This window comes from Phoca vitulina, unplaced genomic scaffold (assembly GCF_004348235.1).
Source record: "Phoca vitulina isolate PV1807 unplaced genomic scaffold, GSC_HSeal_1.0 scaffold4, whole genome shotgun sequence".
NCBI classification, from domain to species: domain Eukaryota; kingdom Metazoa; phylum Chordata; class Mammalia; order Carnivora; family Phocidae; genus Phoca; species Phoca vitulina.
Window position 1 is genome coordinate 73,018,767 of NW_022589707.1, and position 21,275 is coordinate 73,040,041.

At 37.5% G+C, this 21,275-nt stretch overlaps 1 protein-coding gene across 2 annotated transcripts in view; it reads left to right on the plus strand.

Moving 5' to 3' along the window:
* The window catches only part of CACNA2D1 (calcium voltage-gated channel auxiliary subunit alpha2delta 1), a 491,057-nt gene that overhangs the window by 364,741 nt on the left and 105,041 nt on the right, over positions 1-21,275 (plus strand). For both annotated transcript variants that reach the window (XM_032402277.1, XM_032402278.1), the window contains exons 8-10: positions 7,749-7,818; positions 9,956-10,006; positions 12,416-12,515. In XM_032402277.1, the coding sequence (XP_032258168.1) occupies positions 7,749-7,818; positions 9,956-10,006; positions 12,416-12,515 (221 nt within the window). The remainder of the gene's footprint in view (positions 1-7,748; positions 7,819-9,955; positions 10,007-12,415; positions 12,516-21,275) is intronic.

The window sequence follows — 21,275 nt, forward strand, 5'->3', positions numbered from 1 at the left end:
CTACCTTTTTTTTTTTCATCTCCATGTTTTAATGCGAGAGCTCCATCTCTGGTCATAGGCGTCTTAGCAGTCATTTAAAATAGAATATAAGCAGGGCTCCCCGCTCAGCGGGGAGCCCTGCTTCTCCCTCTGACCCTCCCTCCTCTCATACTCTATCTCATTCTCTCTCTCAAATAAATAAATAAAATCTTTAAAAAAAAATAAAATAAAATAAAATAGAATATAAGCACCAACTTTCACGTGAAAGATTTCCCCAAAAGCAATCTTTCTTTACTTTTTCTCAGAGAAATTTTTTGTGTTATAATAGCTATAAAATTTTATCTTCCTTCCAAATTTATTTTGTATACGCTCTTTCTAGAAAGCATTGCAGTGTAAGCAACTGCTCGTAGAGATGGCTGTGTGCGTGTGTGTGTGCGCACCCGCGTGTGTGTGTGTGTGTGTGTGTGTACTCCTCATATCACCTAACACAGTGCCTTGTGTATAGTGAATAATATTTGTTAAATTAAGCTGGGTAAACAGATTGACATAACAGGTACTAGAATTGAAAACAAGTATCCGAGTAGAACTTAAGAGAATGTTGCTAAATAATGTGAAACAAGGGCAAAACAGATGGAAACTGCCAAGAAACCTAGTGTTCCAATTATCTAGGTCCCTGCCTGTACACCTTTCCCATCCTTACCCCCCTTAATCTATGCCAGTGTTCTTCCTGGGGTTTCTGGAGTGACCTCATGGAGTCCTTTAGATTCCCAGGAAATTTTATTGACTCTCTGACAGCATCCTGCATCATTGGCGATGGAGTAGGAATATGCTTGTAGGCAGTTAAAATCTAAGCACATCTTATGATAATCTATTTAAAAAATCTCTCTATAATCAGATCCAGTGACCCAATGATACCGTTTTCTAATATTCACATATGGATTACTTATTATGTGCCAACTTAGTTCTAAGTGTTGTGTGTGTAAATCATTGAATCTTTGACCCTTGGAAGTGGGAAATAGGAATCATTACTCTCGTTTTACTGAAAAAGGTTAAGTAATTCATCCAGTGAAAAATCTGAGTGGACTAGCTCCAAACTCCTTTCTGAAGTTCTACACTAGGCTGTTTCCAGTTGGACAAGAACATTTTAAAGAAGAGACAAGAAGACAGACTCTTCCTATGAGCATTGACACGAGTGGGATGACTGCCTTCTAGTCTCACCTTCCGCCTCTGCAGCTCATTGGTGGCTCTGTGCCAGCAAGCTTCCGTCATTCAGCATTTGAAAACTTGATCTGGGAATGAAAATTGTTTGGGAACCAGTTGCTTTTTAGACACATGTGTACCCCCAAATTCAGTATTGAATGAAAGATATATTACTAGATTCTAGTAATATAAATATATAAGTAATAAGCGGTTTCCTCAGGGCCAAAATAACACTGCCCTAAGAAGATAGAGGAATGTAAGAAATAGTGAAGCAGATTTCAAACACTCTGTGAAGCATTCACTTCCTTTACGTTCAAGTCTATGTAATGGGGTAGAGTTCTGACCTCTAGCAGATTATTGGTTCAGTTACTTAAACAATGGCTAACATGACAGAGACTGTATATATTTTTCTCAGATAAAACTCCTACCTAATAGGTAGATCAGTTGTAGAGCAAGCGTGGTCCCATCTATCTGCCGTTCCTTCGGTTGTTGTCCTCATCTGAATGACCAAAACTGGATCGACACTACCACATTTATGGTTAGGGTGAAAAAGAAGGGGAAACTTAGTGGAAGGCCAACAGCATGACCAGAAAGTTGTACATATGTTGCTCCTCAAATGCTGTTGACGAGAATTTCATCACATGGCCCTACTGTGGCAAGAGAGACTGAGAAATACAGTTTCTAGTAGGTAATCACCTAAAACTTGGGAGGTACTGTTACTAGGAGGATGGAGAAAGAAGAGTATTTTAAAGCACTGTCACAGACTGTTCCTTTGGTCATCTGAATATCTGTGCATATGTGTTTTTTTTTTTCCTCACACATAGAACACACTATCTTTCCATAGAAGATGATCCAAAATCCCAACAAGTTAGTACATCCAGATAAAAATCCAGGCTTTCCAGGTAACATGCAATTCTCTCCATCATGGCGATACAACTTTTCCTAATTTGACTATTTATAATACAGCGGAATATCGGTTACTTTTTTGTTTTTTTGCCCTGTTGCCATTATTGCCCAGGTATCTTATATGAAATGATACTGTCTTCTGGATGACCACAATAAAAATTCTCATTTGAAAAAAGAGTAGGAAATACAGAGCAGTCACAGGTTTGTGGTACATATTACAATTCGTTGGGTAGGAAACGCAAAGACAACCTGCTCTTGGATAAAGCAGATTTCTTGGTTAGCCCATGTGCTTGCTCTGGGAGTAACCCTTCTGTCTGTAACCCCCTCTGGCACATCCGAAGAGGGATGTGCTTGGGGCCAAACAGCTTTCATGTCTTGCTGTTTCTGCAGCAGGTTTAGAGCCCAGAGATTGCCTTTGGGTTCACAACAGTGACAAAATTTCTGCAGTCTGGCCTCGTGGTTGCTTTGGTAGCACAAACAGCATCAGAAACAATACTGAGTTGGCTTCTACTTATGTCCTTCTAGTGAGTTTCTTGTGCTAGCAATCTCAGTTCTAAGATTTAGGCTAGAAGTCATTCTTTTAAAAAAAAAAAAATTTTTTTTTTTTTTTTTTAGAGAATGCAGAGGTGGGGACAGAGGGAGAGAGAGAGAGAGAGGGAGGGAATCTTCAGCAGACTCCCCACTGAGCACAGAGCGTAAGTCAGGGCTCCATCCCATGACCATGAGATCATGACCTGAGCCGAAATGAAGAGTCAGACACCTAACTGAGCCACCTAAGTGCCCGAGCCTAGAAATAATTCTTATCCAATATCTTTTTATATTTACTGGGTTCTGAACTTAGCCCATCTTCATCTCTCTCGTTTTAATGGTGGCTTACTTGCAACATTGCTGAAAACAGACAACGTAATGTTAGAGTAGTGGACATCACTCACGTTTTAGTTGTCCATCTGGACCTGTGGCCGAGGCTGCTAGCTGCCTACCAGAGTTGTGTCTTCTCACTCCATTGTGAAATTCTGCCTTTGGAAATGACACCTTGCAGGGACTATACTTGTCAGACCTCCTTTGTATCTATGCAGCCCCAGTAGTATATGAGTGAAAGTAAGAGGTCTCAGTTCAAGCCTGAGATTGTTAGGACTTGGGCGTGCCTTCTCCACACTTCCTGAGTGACTTTAGAAACCAAGTGCCGAAGAAGGCAAGAGTGCCACCAGGTAGAAGTCATTGGATACCATCTTGAAGCAGAATCTATGCCTCTGTCGGTAGTGATTTTTAACTTAAACTGTCATATGAGTGAGGAATAAACTTTGTGCTAATAAACAAAAGATTTGAGATTGTTCTTTAAGTTATTTTTGTTACCATAATGGATAGAGAATCCTTTCCATGTCTTGGGTATTTCCCAGATTAAAGGTTTTACTGGAAAACAGAGCCCACCTTGTAACACAGAATCTGAAAAGGCCAGCTATTTGCCTTTCTAGAATCTCTGGCACTTTTGTGTGGGTACATAACCCTCAGTCTGTTACTGAGACTCATCCTGGACCTTGATACAGAAGCCATGATTTGAGTTAGGGGGTGTGGAGAATTCATTCTGGGACAGTAGTGTTTGGGCAGCAACATTCAGATTCCTGGAAATTTTGTGAGCTATACAGTACACATTTATTGAATTAATTCTGGCTTAAAAATAGTCCAAATTCATTATCATGGCTTAGAATTCAGAACGATCACTAATAATCCATAAGAGATGACTGAGGCGAGCTTAAAGTAATGATCCACATAATACCAATTAGATCCAGCCAGTAGGACCAGGGTTGGGTTTTTAAAGGCATTTTTGAGTATGTGAAGTTTCCTTTTTTCTATGTGACCAAAAATGCAAAATCTATTAGAATTAGAAAAATGCTGTTGAGCTCATTAATGGGAAATGCAATTAGCTGTCATTTGAAGTGGTGTTTCTACCAAGAGAATCAGGCCTCACTTCATCCTTCTGTGCTTTATTATTTCCTAGCAGCTGAAATGAAAAACTGTATGCTCATATTATTTTTAGAGCATTTTAACCAGAAAATGGCTCTACAATCTGCATACTTTCTCAAGAATATTTCTCTAACCCATATTTCAGTATTCTGGGTAATTGTACACTTAAGTACCTTTTGAGGTCACTGATTGAGTAACTAGCATAGCACACCCTAAATATCATGTGAAGTAGAATTGTAGTCCAGTAGGTTTAGCCGAAGACATGCCCACAGTTCATTTTTGATTGGAGAAAAAATTCTCCTAAACGGTCATTGTCACCGTTAAAGATGGCATTCAGAAATACAATGCCCACTTTATGGACACCACTCCTCCTGTCATCCCAAAATCTTAGTGGAAAGCAAAAGGGACGTCTAAAATGAACACCATTATGCCTTTTTACAGGAGTTTTAGAAGCTCCAATTTCCTCTCAAAACACATAGCTTTCATTATGCATCATTAAGAAAGTGATTATTTCAGGGAATTTCAGTGAATGGTTATTATCCTTTTTACTATTTGACCTTCTGTAATTCTGAGCCTCTATAAATAATGTACCACCTAAGTGCCACAATGGGATTTTGCAACAAATTAATTAGTGATACCACAGAAGAAAATACATTGTTTAATTTTACCATAATATAACTATCTTAATTTCATATAATCAAGGGATATTTCCTAATAGTAAATATCTCAGAAGACTTCTAAGAGAATATTATTAATATTTTTAAATATAAACCATCTAATTTTATAAACCATGTTAAAATTAAATGGTCTGGCTCATACTGTAAATTGCAAACCTTTTTCTGTCTTTAAAGAAAGATACCAATTTTACAGAGCATAATACTGCATATCACGGTTAATTTCAACTAACAATTATAGTGAAAACAAATTCTAGATGAATGTCGTCTGCAAAGAATTCAGAAATCTAATTTAAACATGACTTTCAAATTTCAGGTTTGTTAAGTCACTTGTCAAAATCACTGTTTAACCACTTCCAACCCATGGTGGTTGTGGGACCTTTGCAGTGTTACCTACTGTCACTTCTGTCATCTCTCCTGATCATTTGTAACAGTCTGAATCCAGTCAGGAGAGAGAAAACAGTATTTTGAATAGGAAAAGTTATTTTTTTGCAAGTTAATTTTTTTTAAATAAAGAATTATTGTAACAGGGATTGGAATACTGAGGGATTAGCTAGAAGGACAGATCACTCTGAAGACTGTAGGCATACCAGAGATAGTATTACATAATGTAATCTGTAACAACAACTCCCCCTGGAATGGAGCTAGCCTGAGGAAGCAACCTCAATCCCCTGTGCCTCTGGGCTGAGATCCAGATCTTGCTTTTTTTTTTTTTTTTCTTAAGATTTTATTTATTTGAGAGACAGACCATGTGCACCCTGCATGAGCTGGCGGAGGGGCAAAGGGAGAGGGAGAAGCAGACTCCCTGCTGAGCAGGGAGCCAGACACGGGGCTTGATCCCACGACCCTGAGACCATGAACTGAGCCAAAGGCAGATGCTTAACCGACTGAGCCACCCAGGCGCCACGCCCCCCCCCCCCCCCCCCCCCCCAAGATCCAGATCTTCTTATGGAAGATGGAGTCATGGCCCACCAAATGACCAAAAAGTTGCTATGATGTCATGCTAGAATGGTTTGCTGGTAATTCATCCTCTAGGTCCAAAATGTCTCCTTGGAGGCACTCCTACAAAAGTAGTCAGGGAGTACTGCTGGCCATTTTTTTTTTTGGAGAGTCTGAGAGCCCTCCAAAAGTTACGCAAGCTATAGGAGTTGAGCTCTGGAAAATACAATGCCCTGCAGGATCCAGACACCAGGAAGGCCTCACATGCCCCAAGAGCCTTTGAGCAAACAAATCAGAAGCAGGAAGCAAAAACCCTTTCTTCATTGAGTGTCTCTCTTTCATCATCTGCTGACAAAGCTTAAAATTGTGCTCCTTGGTAAGAGAAAAATATTTTAAGAGCCCAGATCCTTTTTTATAGAGCAAGATAAATGGGTGATTTTGGAGCTGAGAGGCAATAAATGTATAACCAGCAAAACATTGTACTGAAAGGATATCATTCATTTAAATTTGTAGTTATCACCTAGACCCCAGCTTGGGGAGTCAGATATTATAGAGGTCTAGTTGAACGTGAACTGGCATGTCTCCTGGCATGCTTGTTGCTTTGTTCCAGGGCTCCCACAAAAAGAAAAACAAAGTGAAATGTTATCTGACTGGCTTTATGTTTTTGCAAGTGAAGATTGTAGGAATAAAAGTAAATTTATCATTTCATTTGCATTGACTATATTGTAAATGGTTGTTGGGAGATGGCTATATTTAAACTGTTTTATATAAATGTGATTAGTCCTTTAAAATGAATGTTATTTTATAATATAGTCACTAATGAGAAAAAAATTTCATAGGCAAGGAGAGATTCGGAAGTTACCTATTTTTTGACATATCTTAATTGGCCAAATTATTATAGTTGACTGATAAACCTGATTCAAAGTAAAGTTTTCCATAATTTCCATAGTTTTCAGTAAAGAAAAGGTCAAAATAGATTGGGGGGCATAAGTCATGTGAATTATTAGAGGAATTTTCCTAAGAGTCATATGTTCAAGGAGAGGACTTGTTCAGCATAAAATTATCATCTAATTCTGCAGCATTTATTATTCTCCATTAGGTCTAAGGTATGTGTGTGTGTAAAGCATTTAATTTTAATTAAAGGGTAGATTTGGTTAGAAAAATGCAAATTAATTGCATTCAAAAAATCAATGCAGTTAAACAATTTTTTTTTCCTGATGATTGCAAAATGATAAAGGCTCTGAAACTAATACAAGATTCTTGAATTTGTGCTTGAATTACTTCAAATCAGTCAAATAAATTTAAGGAAAATAGTTTTCTGTGGATTTATTTTAATTCTACTTTAACTTTTTTAGTCGCAAATGTTCTGGCCATTATCAAATATGTGAAGAAAAAGATTAAAAAATCTTACCACTATATCAATAACAATTCAAGAGAAACAGGTGTCTTTTTATAGATCAAGATAGTATGACATTGAATGAAAATATAAAGATCAAATAATTGAAAGTACAATTTCCATTAGTGGCAAGTAATTTTCCTTTTAAGGTGAATTTTTATGTTAGAGGGGAAGTAAAATGTATAACCGCTGGACACCTGATAAAACATGTTAAGATAGCATCTAGAAAATCCCTATGTCTACAAGTTAGTTATGAAATAATGTGAAAAAAGAAAATTAACTTCTGTTAACTTTCTTTTACACTGCTGTGTTTGCCATTTTAAAAAAGACTAAGGTATAAAAATTATAATCCCAGGGCGCTTGGGTGGCTCAGTCGTTAAGCGTCTGCCTTCGGCTCAGGTCATGATCATAGGGTCCTGGGATCGAGCCCCACATTGGGCTCCCTGCTCCGTGGGAAGCCTGCTTCTCCCTCTCCCACTCCCTCTGCTTGTGTTCCCCTCTCTCGCTATGTCTCTCTCTGTCAAATAAATAAATAAAATCTTTAAAAAAAAATTATAATCCCATTTTAACTATTGCTCTGGTAAGTGGAATGTGTCAGTGGAGTTTTGTGACTTTTGAAAATATCTTTCTAGATCATATGTAATATTTTTATTTAATTTCTCTATTTTTCATTTAATTTCTCTTTCTTTTAGCTTCCCCATGGGTTGATAACAGTAGAACTCCAAACAAGATTGATCTTTATGATGTACGCAGAAGACCATGGTAAGAATTTTTAGGTAGTCATGAAAAAATGAACTAGACAAAAGAAGGTCACATTTTTGGTGAAAAAGTTGAAAGGATTTCCATTTTAGAATGAATATTGTCTATTTTAAAGAGCTCTGGTGTGTTTTTTTTTTTTTTTCCATCTAATAAATAAATGCAGTTAAAACAATGAAGATAGTGAGTTCAAGTGAGCAATAATAATGAAAATTGTTGAAATGATTTGTCACATGGCTTCAAATGGACTAGTTGTAAGTTTTATATTCAATGTCATCTCTAAATCTCTTTTAGCTGGTGGGGGTTTCTATTGAAAAGCTCCCAGTTTGCTTGGAGTAGAGCTCTAATGAAGTGTTTCAATAGAGTAGAAGGCGGTTTGCCTCTGGCAGTGAACTAATGAGAACTGGCCCCAAGGTAAAAGCTGCCCCTAGTTACAGTCACATAGCTTAGGTTTCATTTTCCCAAAAGGGAAGTTTTTTGTTCCTCACTACTAAAGCAACTCATTCTCCTAACATATACCTTGAAAAATAGCAAATAGCTCATGAGTGCATGCACTGGGAAACAATTATTAAGCTTGTGTATTTTATTTCCATTTTTTTAAAAAATGTATTTAATGTGTAGATTTCTTTTTTTAATGAGTTCACATTTTATACAATATACTGCTTTGTAATCTATTCTTTCATATCAATACCTTTGAGTGCTTATACATAAGAGACATGCTTAACGTCATTTTAGAATGATTATATGGTAACTTATTTTGAAAATCCCCTATTGGACATTTAGGTGATTTCTAACTTTTTGCTAGGGTTTATACAAATTCCAAGATGCATGATGATTGATTCGAAGAAATATATTTAAGACTTTGAAAATGTACTATTAAGCATTCCAGTAGCAATTTAGATGAACACCAGCCACAAATGATAATACCAGATATTATAATCCACATAATATTTTTGTTAATATTTCTCCAGATGTGGTGGCCCTGGAGTTATGGGTTGTTGAATGGAGGCCAAGACTATGATATCATGTAGATTGGGTTCAGGAACTTGTTTTTGAGGGGAACCTTAGAAGCAAGGTGCCAACCTGCTATCCTGTCCTCTCATCTTCCCATAGAGAAGCATGCCAGGACCATTTCACATGCTGGACATGAACTAGATTTGCCTCTCATTGGAATATCCTGGTGAACCTGCCCCATTTACCTCCTTACAGAGAAACAGACTTTGGTGCACGTTTTAAGCTCTGTTTCATGAACACGTAGTCCTGAGTAGATACTCACTGTGTTGGATGTTGTCTGAAAACGAATTGGCAGGTTTTCTGCAGGCTTCTGAGAAGTTAGCTTTAGTCATGGGCAAAGAGGCCGGAGTGATAACTAAAAAGTTGAGGTCAGGTTCAGCTCTTCCTGGTGGGTAAGTCAGCCCTCCGACCCCCATCAGGCTGGCCAGGCAGCATAAACTTTGGGGATCATTCACCTGCAATTCAGTTTCTCTCTACAGTCATTGAACTATCTGAATACAACTTTCCTAGATTTGCTTTAATAGGCACAGATTCTGAGTCAGTAGGGCTGGGGTTCAATGTGAGAATCAGTGTTTTGAACTGGTTCTCCCGGTGATTCTACTCTTGGCAATGTTATATATTACTTCGTTTTATATTACTTCCTTATCCCTTTGTATTACCCCTTAGTATTTCTTGTCTGTTGATAGTTGTTTTCTCACATTCCTAGACCACCTAGCTATTTCTGTGTTTATTTTTTTCATTGAAAAATAGGATATAATCTTATAATTCCTTAGAGTGAGTTTTAAACCCCATGGTCAATAAATTGGAGTTTAGGATATATATATATATTTCACATCCAGGAGTTAATTTCTTTTGCTTCTAATACTAGAACACATCTCTTGATCTTTTGTTATAGCTGTGATACATACCTTAAGTATTTTGCCTCTGACATCTCTGTTATGTTAAATATAGCTTTTTAAAAATCAACATTGTAGAATTGTGAATGAAAGCACATTGTCTACTGAGATAGAATGGAAGTAGGGCCATGCTTGGAAAAGACTTGAAGAAATCAGTAAAAACCAATTTTTCAAAACATATCAATGTTTAATATTTTTCAGATAAAAAAGTATTCATATGGTATTTGTTTCAGGTACATCCAAGGAGCTGCATCGCCTAAAGACATGCTTATCTTGGTTGATGTGTGAGTAGTTAAATATTTTACATTTATATACTGAAAATATAGGGAGGATTTGAAGATAACAGTAGTATGTTGGAAATAGGCTGCGTGGGGAAAAAAAAAAAAAGGCGAAGAGCAATCATGATGACTTTTATATCCAGACAAAGAAGCCATGTTAAGACAGTAACAAAACAAACAAAAATTCTCTTACTGAAAATAAGAATCTATATTGGAATTGAAAATTATGGCATCGTTCTAAAGTCTGAGCTTTTTGAAAATTATTCTTTTGTTTCAAATTTTTGCTTTATATTTTAAACAGGAGAAAGTATTTGGTTGCTAAAACTTAGCAGTTCCTGCTACCAAACAAAACAAAACAAATTAGTTGGCACTTAGTCATTAATTAGTCAGTTAATTCAAATAACTTGTAGGGATTTAACCACAAAATAGATAAATATCGAATATATTAAAGACCAATACTGGGACTTTTTCAAGGGAAATGCTGATATGTAGGAAGGAATTCCACAAGTTTTTATATTGGTCGTTTTATTTTTTTACATCGCTTCAAGTTAAGGGGTGTGTATGTGTAATCTTCTAATAAAATTTAAGATGAAATTGTGGAACATCGAAAATAATTAGTTTTTAAGAGTAATACCAAGGAGTTAAAAATATGAGGTATAAAATGCTTATTTTCCCTGAGAGAAAAAGTTACATCTTCTTATATTCTTTGCCACATTGGAAGAAACAGAATCCAATGTTTTGTAGGCAGATAAATCCGTACTACAAGCTAGTATCAACATTTGAAAACATTTAAAAAATGATCTGAAGTAAACAAGTTAAAAACCTATCACCTAGCCTGAAGAAGGGAAGATAAATGAATTCAACAACTATAACTTACATGTTAATTCCCTTTCATTTCTTAAGATATATGTAAGTCAGAACATTTTAATTAAATTATTGTGGAGTTTATATCATATGCTAATCCTTGATATTCTTCTTAAGTATAAATCTAAATGGTGATTCAATATGTTATAACCTTATTGGATATATGATAATTCCCAGAAATAATTTTTCATATTAAAATCTTTAGAACCCACATGCATATCGGAAGACTAAAAATGCATACGAAGTTGAAATATCATTTTTAAAGGATATTTCAACAAACATGTATGTAGGCTGTCCTTTATACAATGTGATAATGTAGAGACAAAGATGATTAAGATGTCTCTCAAAGATAATTCAAGTGTATTAGTGAAACTAAACTCTATTTCCAAGTAACTAAAATAATTGTAGAAGGTGATAGATGTAAAGTCTGACCCAGCACTAAGAGTTGATAGGAAAGAGCATTCTGATTTAAAGTGTCAGAAAAGACTTCATTAAGGAGATAAAAGTAGAATTGATTCCTTAGAGTTAGGATTTCACAAGGTGGGCATGGGAGAGGAGAGGAAAGAGAATGGAATTTCCAGTGGAAGAATTGACAGGAGCGAAGTTGCGTAGGTGAGAACATCTGGGGGAACTGTATTGAGCAGAAGGAAGAAAGAAAGAAAGAGTATGAAAGTTTTGGAAAGCAGGGCTTTTGTGATCACTGGCTAGTTAGTAGGTAGCTATGAGCTATTAACAGTATTTGATCAAGGTGCGTTTCCAGAATTTTCACCTGTTTGCATGGGGGTGGGGGGGAGTAGAGGCTGAGAGTTGGTTGGAGTGGCTATTACCCAAGCTCAGGGTCTTCAGGTAAGAAGTACCTGACACTGAGTGGAGAGAAGATGGAGAGGAGGCCACCTCTGTGGGAACTGGGAAGTGGAGTGAAAAAGGGAGGTTCTCTGAATGGGTTGGAAAGTTGAGGGAGGAGGAAATTGGATGACTGACATCCAGCCTGGTTGGTACCAAGAACATTAATAGGAAAAAAAATATGTTTGGGAGTAATTTGCCATTTTGTACATGGACCCTGTAGTTGTTTAACAAATAGCCAGAAGTCTAAAAGTAGGGAAAAGCCAAGAGCCCTAGAGATGAAGAAAGGGGAGGTAGTTGCCTAGAGATGAGTCTCACAATGAGATGAGGTTGCCAAGGATCATCGAATATGTAGAGACAAGAGAAATAAAGACTAAAACCCTTCAACTTGGCTAACAGAGCTGGTATTCAGTATCTATTTCCTGAATAAGTAAATAGGCCATGAGTATCCATAATTTCTTAAAATCGTCCCTGGACATCATCATTGTAGTTAGAAACACATACATTCTGATGCTGATAGGAAAGATAAGATTCTTTATAATTTACTTCTACTCTATCAAAAACAGGACTTTCTTTACTAATTTTTAAAGACAAAAATATTTAATTACATAAATGACCTAGAGTTAGTGCAAAAGTCTCCTTTCCTTCTGATGTGTGGTGTTGCTTCAGTATGTGGTCATGGACCCATTTTTTTTTTTTTTTAAATAGGAGTGGAAGTGTTAGCGGATTGACACTTAAACTGATCCGAACCTCTGTCTCCGAAATGTTGGAAACCCTCTCAGATGACGATTTCGTGAATGTGGCTTCAGTAAGTATAAGATGACTGCATTTTTATGGAATTAATTCTGCAATTTCTGTTTCCCCCAATTTTAAATACTTTATCGTGTTTTATCATTGATAGGCTGAGGTAGGTCTGATCTTTGATAAGGCGATCTCACTGAGCAGTCCTATTCTTGTTCCTAATTCTCCTATACTTCCATGCCAAGGTCCTTTTTGAATGTCTGAGGCTTTTCCTATGAGTGAAATAATTGAAGTAATAATGAAGAAGAAAAAGCATGGCAAATATTCTCCTTCACGCCAAGGAGCTTAAACAGGTGACATGAACCCCTATACTCACTGTTATCACTGTAACTCCTAATGTTATGGAACCTGGACTGGATCGCCCAACCGAAGAACCAAGCCACACTCAGAGATCTTGGAGGATAGGAGGTTTATTTAATGCTGTCAGGCTCAGAGGAGAGTGGTCTCCAAAGCCCTGAGCACAAACAAAGGGGGTAATTTATACACTTCTACTTCCGCATATTTGGTATTTTGGCGCCCGTGGGAAGCCTTTTGGTGCGCGCAGGAAGCAGAGCATAGAGAAGAACCTGGAAGAGCCCCAGGGCAGGGGCTGGGACTCCCTTGCTGGCTCCGTCGGCCATCTTAGGACACAGATTTTTCCTTATCACTAATAAGTAGCAACTATGGCAATTTTCTGTTCATTATAATACTCATTTTTCACATTGGACACATATCCATAACGTATTACGGTTTTTTAAATTATATAATTAAGGTCATATTAGTTGCAGGTATACAACATATTGATTCAACAATTCTATACATTATTCAGTGCTCACGATGATAAGTATAGCTACCATCTGTTACTACAATAGTGTTGACTGTATTCCCTCTTCTGTACTTTTCATCTGTGACCTATTTATTTTATAATTGGAAGTTTGTACCTCTTCATCCCCTTTATCTATTTTACCCATTCTCCCCACCCGCCTACTTTCTGGCAACCACCAGTTTGTTCTTTGTATTTCAGAGTCTCTTGTGTGTTTGTTCATTTGTTTTATTTATTTTTTTATTATTATTATGTTATGTTAATCACCATACATTACACCATTAGTTTTTGATGTAGTGTTCCATGATTCATTGTTTGCGTATAACACCCAGTGCTCTGTTTAATACATGCCCTCTTTAATACCCATCACCAGGCCGACCCATCCTCCCACCCCCTCCCCTCTAGAACCCCCAGTTTGTTTTTCAGAGTCCATCATCTCTCATGGTTTGTCTCTCCCTCCGATTTCCCCCCCTTCATTCTTCCCCTCCTGCTATCTTCCTCTTTTTTTTTTTTTAACATATAATGTATTATTTGTTTCAGAGGTACAGATCTGTGATTCAACAGCCTTGCACATGTCTATCACCCAGCCACCCCATCCCTCCTACACCCCACCACTCCAGCAACCCTCAGTTTGCTTCCTGAGATTAAGAATTCCTCATATCAGTGAGGTCATATGATACATGTCTTTCCCTGATTGACTTATTTCGCTCAGCATAACACCCTCCAGTTCCATCCACGTCGTTGCAAATGGCAAGATTTCATTCCTTTTGATGGCTGCATAATATTCCATTGTGTATATATACCACATCTTCTTTATCCATTCATCTGTCGATGGACATCTTGGCTCTTTCCACAGTTTGGCTATTGTGGACATTACTGCTATAAATATTGAGGTGCACGTACCCCTTCAGATCCCTACATTTGTATCTTTGGGGTAAATACCCAGTAGTGCAATTGCTGGATCGTATGGTAGCTCTATTCTCAACTTTATGAGGAACCTCCATACTGTTTTCCAGAGTGGCTGCACCAGCTTGCATTCCCACCAACAGTGTAGGAGGGTTCCCCTTTCTCCGCATCCCCGCCAACATCTGTCCTTTCCTGACTTGTTAATTTTAGCCTTTCTGACTGGTGTGAGGTGGTATCTCATTGAGGTTTTGATTTGGATTTCCCTGATGCCAAGTGATGTTGAGTACTTTTTCATGTGTCTGTTGGCCATTTGGATGTCTTCTTTGGAAAAATGTCTGTTCGTATCTTCTGCCCATTTCTTGATCGGATTATTTGTTCTTTGGGTGTTGAGTTTGATCAATTCTTTATAGATTTTGGATACTAGCCCTTTATCTGATATGTCATTTGCAAATATCTTCTCCCATTCTGTCAGTTGTCTTTTGGTTTTGTGGACTGTTTCCTTTGCTGTGCAAAAGCTTTTTATCTTGATGAAGTCCCAATAGTTCATTTTTGCCCTTGCTTCCCTTGCCTTTGGCGATGTTTCTAGAAAGAAGTTGCTGCGGCTGAGGTCGAAGAGGTTGCTGCCTGTATTCTCCTTTAGGATTTTGATGGACTCCTGTCTCACATTGAGGTCTTTCAACCATTTGGAGTCTATTTTTGTGTGTGGTGTAAGGAAATGGTCCAGTTTCATTCTTCTGCATGTGGCTGTCCAATTTTCCCAACACCATTTGTTGAAGAGACTGTCTTTTTTCCATTGGACATTCTTTCCTGCTTTGTCAAAGATTAGTTGACCATAGAATTGAGGGTCCATTTCTGGGCTCTCTATTCTGTTCCATTGATCTATGTGTCTGTTTGTGATCGTTTATTGGTATATAACTTCACATTTGAAGTGGTTATATTCACAGAGATGGAAGTGAGCGATTTGTGCTGAGGTCATTTTGTATTGAACATAAAAGAAGAGATTTGTCTTTGAGACTTCCTTCACTGGAACGGCACCCCTAGGAAAAAAGTAGTCTCGGGAAGCAGGTATAATTCCTCTGTTAGTCTGAACTCCAGGTAACTAGATGTATGATGTTTACGAAGAGGAACAGGATTTATAACTAAAATGCTTTTAGCAGGATATCACTGGCTGAGGGTAGCTACAGAACCCAGGATCAATGAAGCAAGACTTTATAAAAATGTCCCATAGGTGATACATGCAAGGAACTCTGCATACCTCCTTTGGAGACTTCTTTTCATCTGGGCCACATGTGTGTCTCCATTACAGTAAGGTATGGCCTGGTCTTTAGTTTCCTAGGGCTGCCATAACAGAATACCATGGATTGGGTAGCTCAAACTACAGAAATGTACTTTTTCATGGTTTTGTAGGCTGGAACTCCAAGATTAAGATGCTGGCAGGGTCAGTTTCTCCTGCTGCCTTCTTCCCTGGCTGGCAGATGGCTGCCTTATTGCTGCTTTAGATGGTCATGCATCTGTGCATCGACACTCCTGGTGTCTCTCCTTCTTGTATGGACACCAGTCCTAGTAGATGATGTCCTTATCCTAATAGCCTAATTATAACTTAACCACCTCTTCGAAGAACTTATCCTTGACTACTGTTACATTCTGAGGTACTAGGGGTTCAGATTTCAGCATATGAATTTGAGGGGACACAGTTCAGCCCATAACACCTGGGGAACCACCCTCAATGTCCAGATCTTTCTCTGCTTTACCTGAACCTTCAGCAGTCCTTTAGCTTGTCTGTATCCTTGACATTATTTCAGAAAACTTGATACTGCCTAAGATCTGATTCATCCTATTTTTATTTTACACTCTGCTCTGTGTTTTAGCTCAACACTTAACAAAATGTGAACAGGTAAAATATAATTTCTCAAATGATCAGAAAGGTAGTTATTTAGTTTCGCTTGTACATAAGCGTATCATTGATTACAAAAGTATAACAAAAGAGAAAGTTGTAAAAAAAAAAAAAAAAAAACATTAAATTCGGTATGGATTTGACCTATCTAGTGAAATTTGTATAAAACCAGCAGATATTAAGTAAGGTCATTGTCTTAAACTGGCTTCTTCCTGATTCTCACTCATGGATTCAAAGTGTGGTAGTTGATTTGGGACATGATCCCAGGAAACACTACAGTTAAAGGAGTATGGAATTGAGTCAAGAGAAGGAAGGAGGGAACCAATTAAAGGATCTCAACTTCATTTAAAGGAACTTTATCCTACGAAAGAATCCTAGAAGCTGTTTAGAATATGAACTTCAAAGTTATTCTGCTGAAAGCCCCAAAGAGCTGGGGCTTTATGTACCAGCCTTCCCCATATGTGGGCAAAATAGATTCTGGCCACAGGAGGGGAAACTGAGACCAGAAGTTGTAGTTAATGGTAGTTAGAAACCTGAACAGTGTCCTCTATATCCAGTCACTGATCCTTAAAGATGGTGACTGCTCACAATTAAACAAGAAAACAAACAAACAAAAACAGCTAAGAATACATCAGGAAGGTGGGCTGCTAATGTTAGAACAAAGTTCATAATTTATATTTATCTTTTTTCTCCTCTCATACCCTAATTTCCCCGCACACTTTGCTAACTCTGTGCCAGCAGGTTGATTAGTGAGGTGGCCTGAACTTGAAACCCAGAGGCCTGTGAATCCAGTCTCTGTGTGTCCATTTCACAGTGGCTCCTGAAATTGTCCACAGTCTTCACTGAGCACGGAAGTGCTTGAATGAGTACCCTGAGTTTTACGCTTGGTTCTCCTTTCCCACATTATGTAGCAACAACCTTCGTGACAATCTCCTTGTCAGCTGGAGGTCTGCCAGTTGATTTGTTTTCTTGCATGTTGTTTTACTGGCTTGAGAAATCCAGAATATCGAGATAGTAGGTATAGATTTAGGAGGAGCACCACCTCACCATTACATCCCCACATGGAAAGTAGAACATTTGTGTTCAGCAGAGCCTAAAGTTACAGAGACAGGGTGTACAAATTTTCCAAGCAGATCACTTTCAGTTGTGGTGAGAGATGATGTTCCTACATCCTTCCCTTGGTTCCCACACTCATGCATTCTACCTTTTGGGGGCAGAGCCAGTGTGGGGAGGGGCAACCTGATTTGTAGCATTTGCTAATTTTCATAATATAATCACTCCCACCTTGGTCACTTTCAAGCTACCTTATGTGAGGCTTTAAAGATTCCTGAAAATGATACCATTGTTTTTTCTTTTGTTGTTTTTTTTGTTTTTTGTTTTTATGAGCAGATACAAGTTGGTGCCAGCACATAATGAATATAGCACCATAGTTTAGAGTACATGTTATCTTCCCTGCATATTCTGCCAATACCTTCTGGTTCATATTAGGCAGATCTTATGTCTCTTTTGTTGAATATTCTCCCTCTTTCTCTCTCTCTCTCTCTCCCCGATTGTCTCTCTCTCTGTGTCTCCCTCTCTTTCCTCTGTCTCTCTCGTTTTTGTTTACCTGGAGCATAGACTTCTTTCCCAGATGGGACATTTTGAGACCTTACCTATTTGTTGCCTAGAGCCATGAGGGAAAATGAGATCAGATCTTCAGGAGAACACGTGTCATCTTATGGTGTTTAGGAATAGAAAAACTACTATCTTTTAGGTGGAAGAGGTTATTTCTGCTTATCCAGGGGGTATAGGGGAATCTGGAAGTTCACAGTTCTCAATTGTACCCATCTAGATGTTCTACACTTAGGGTCCCATGATTTGCCTATCATTGCCCTGACTTTTACATAGAAACCGGACAAGGCTATAATGCAGCCTTCTTTTTAAGGATGTGACTCTCAAAAGCACACACTATGCCTATTTCTGGCACACGTTGACCTCACAACAGGAGATGGGAATCCCTTCATTATTTGTCCTAGAAGTCTTGTGGAGTTCACAGCCTGCCTTCAGTTGATGGTTGGCTGACTTGATGTTATCATTTTCTTCAGTGAATATAACAACATCCCACCAACTCCAAACCTTTATGATTAGTATTGCCACCATATTTCTGAAATGGTAGGCGCCTCCCCTTCGATCTATATTGTGTTCCAGTCACTGCAGGTGAAACGCTTAGCATTTGTGATACTACAGCCTCTGAGGGGTTTTCTTGACTCTAGTTATGACTGGTATACAGTCACGTACTAGTGGAGGCTTTGTGGCCAAACAGCTGGTGAGTGATGAGTTAATTCTACAAGCCCATTCTGAGCATCTATCAACCTAGATTGGGTTTCCCCAGAAATGGTCCCCGAGACAAGGATTCGGTACAAATGGTTTATTTAGAAAGTAACTCTAGGAAATACTTAGAGAAATGTGAGAAGTTTTAAAAAAAGAACTAATAAAAGTTGGATTATCAAATAAGTTACCACTCTGAGTGAGTACCGCTTGATGCTCTGGACAGTTCTGAGAATCAGTACGGATTACGTGAATCAGAGTTTATCCCTTCCAAGGGGAAAATGTGCTGCAGTATTTAAAGTTAATGAGTGCTCCTGACAGACGTTAATTCCCTGGTGTTCCGAGGCCAACATATACACAGGCAGAGGGCTTACAGAAATTTCAGGCAGTTAAATTTGGGCTGCATGGAAATATGGACGGGATACCAATAGCATCTGCCTTAGCTAGAAACTAAACAGTGCTATTAATGAAAATGCTTTAAAAAGAATTTCTGATTAAACAGTAGAAATGGATTTGAATGAATTTTATGTTTTCAGCATTTAACTGGCAACTAATGATTCTTTCTTAATTAAATCACTTAGATGGGATTGACATTGGGATTCTTAATGCCTGACAAGTCTTAAAGACCATTACTTTTCTTAAAAATATTAAGGCTTTTAAATGTGTATTGCTTTAAAGAAAATGGTTAACTAACTCCTTAAGAAATATAATTGCAAGATATTTCCTTGTGGTTTCTGTGAACCTGGTCAATAGACCTTGTTGGTTCATTGACAGTTCTTTGCAAATGCATACTTGTGTATCCTCACTTGATGTAGCTTGACTATGAAAGCTACAGGAGTATTCGCAAATGGAATATGGAGCTCCCAGAAAGAACTGGGAGTGCATTTAATCCGGAAATAATGTATCTCAATATCTCAAGTTAAAAAATATGAAAATAGTTATATATTCAAAAATAGGGAAGAAGAATGATATTGGAAAATGTACGATGCATGCAAATTGTAAGGCAAATAATGCAGAAAGATATTTGAAAGATGAAGCCATCATGATTTCCCACTTTATTCCCAGAGAAGTTTATTGCTGGTCTCAGCTCCTGTATATTGGCTTGTTTCGTTTAGATTAGTTACTTTAATTTGCTTTCATTGGTTATGGTTCTCATTTACCATAAAAAGATAGTTTTGTCAACTATACTCTGAATTTTTTATTAACTATATACTGTTGTTAATTTTATTATTTCAGAAAATCATTAGTACATTTTCATGATTGAAAAGTCACTGATTGGTTTTAAATGATCTTATTATTCCAGCCATAGATTTGCCCTTCAGAAATAAGTATGAACAAGATCTCAGGTAGCTATGTGGTCATTGTTTATCTTATTTTGTATTAACCTTCATTAATCACAAGTCTTATGGAATTTTTAATGTTATTTTTTTAAACACTGCTTTTGTGGCAGGAACTGTTCTCTTTGTTTTCCACGGTAACTCATTTAGTCTTTATCACTACCTTGTGAGGTAGGTACTATTACTGTTCTTAATTTTACAGATAAAGAAACAGAGTTCTAGTATCTTTTCTAAGGGAGAAGACAGAATTGGAACACAGCCATCTTTGTTTATGAGTCTAGATGTAACCACAAAGTTATGTGACTGAATGCTGAGGAAAATATAAAATATATTTACTAATTTTTTTTAAGATTTTATTTGAGAGAAAGAGCGAAAGAGAGAGAGAGAGAGAGCACAAGCAGGGGGAACAGCAGGGAGGGGGAGAAGCAGGCTCCGTGTTGAGCAAGGAGCCCGATATGGGGCTCGATCCCAGGACTCCGGGATCATGGCCCGAGCCGAAGGCAGACGCCTAACTGACTGAGCCACCCAGGTGCCCCTACATTTACTAAATTTGTGAAATCTGGTTTATTTAAATAAAACTCCGAAATCTTGGAATTGTTAGAAATTCTAAGGTAGAATATGATTAGGTTATAAAAATGAAGAGAAATTGTTTTTAAATCTAAATTCATTTTTTTTTTTTTTAAGATTTTATTTATTTGACAGCGAGAGAGGGAACACAAGCAGGGGGAGTGGGAGAGGGAGAAGTAGGCTTCCCGCTGAGCAGGGAGCCCGATGCGGGGCTCAATCCCAGGACCCTGGGATCATGACCTGAGCCGAAGGCAGACGCTTAATGACTGAGCCACCCAGGCGCCCCAAATCTAAATTCATTTTTAAAGAATGTTATTTTTGTTTTAGTGGAGGAATTCTTTCAGTAAATGTTTCTGTATTTTGGCTTGAAAAAACACATATGAATTGGATTATTTTTACAATTGCATATGAACACCTAAACGTTATATCTGGATTATACATTCTGCCTAACTAGTATATTTTCTTTTTTATGTATTTATTTACTTGCTTTATCATGTATCTTTTGCTCCTATCAACTTCATATGCTCTTATTTGCATTCATATTATATTTAATGTCAACCAAATTAACTTCGTAATTTAAAAGAAATTCTTCAGTTTTATTAGTTACTATGCTATATTTGGGGCTATAAAATGCCTGAGATTGATACATGTAAAGAGACTTAATTATTATACATCATTTTCGTAAAAGAAAAGCAAAAATATATTTTTGTCTTCAACAGATAGGCCTTTCTCATTAAATACAAATTTCATAATTTAATAATATGGAATTTCTAAGGAAAAAAACTCTTCAAAATGTATTTATGATGCCCTGGTGTATGTGTGCATGTGTGTATGTGTACACACATGTGCATGTATTTTTTTTTCCTTTTTTTCCTTTTTCTCTGAAACTGAAAGTCTAGGAAAGAAATGATAGAACTTTTAGTTTTTATAACTTCAGGGAGGCATTATATTAAG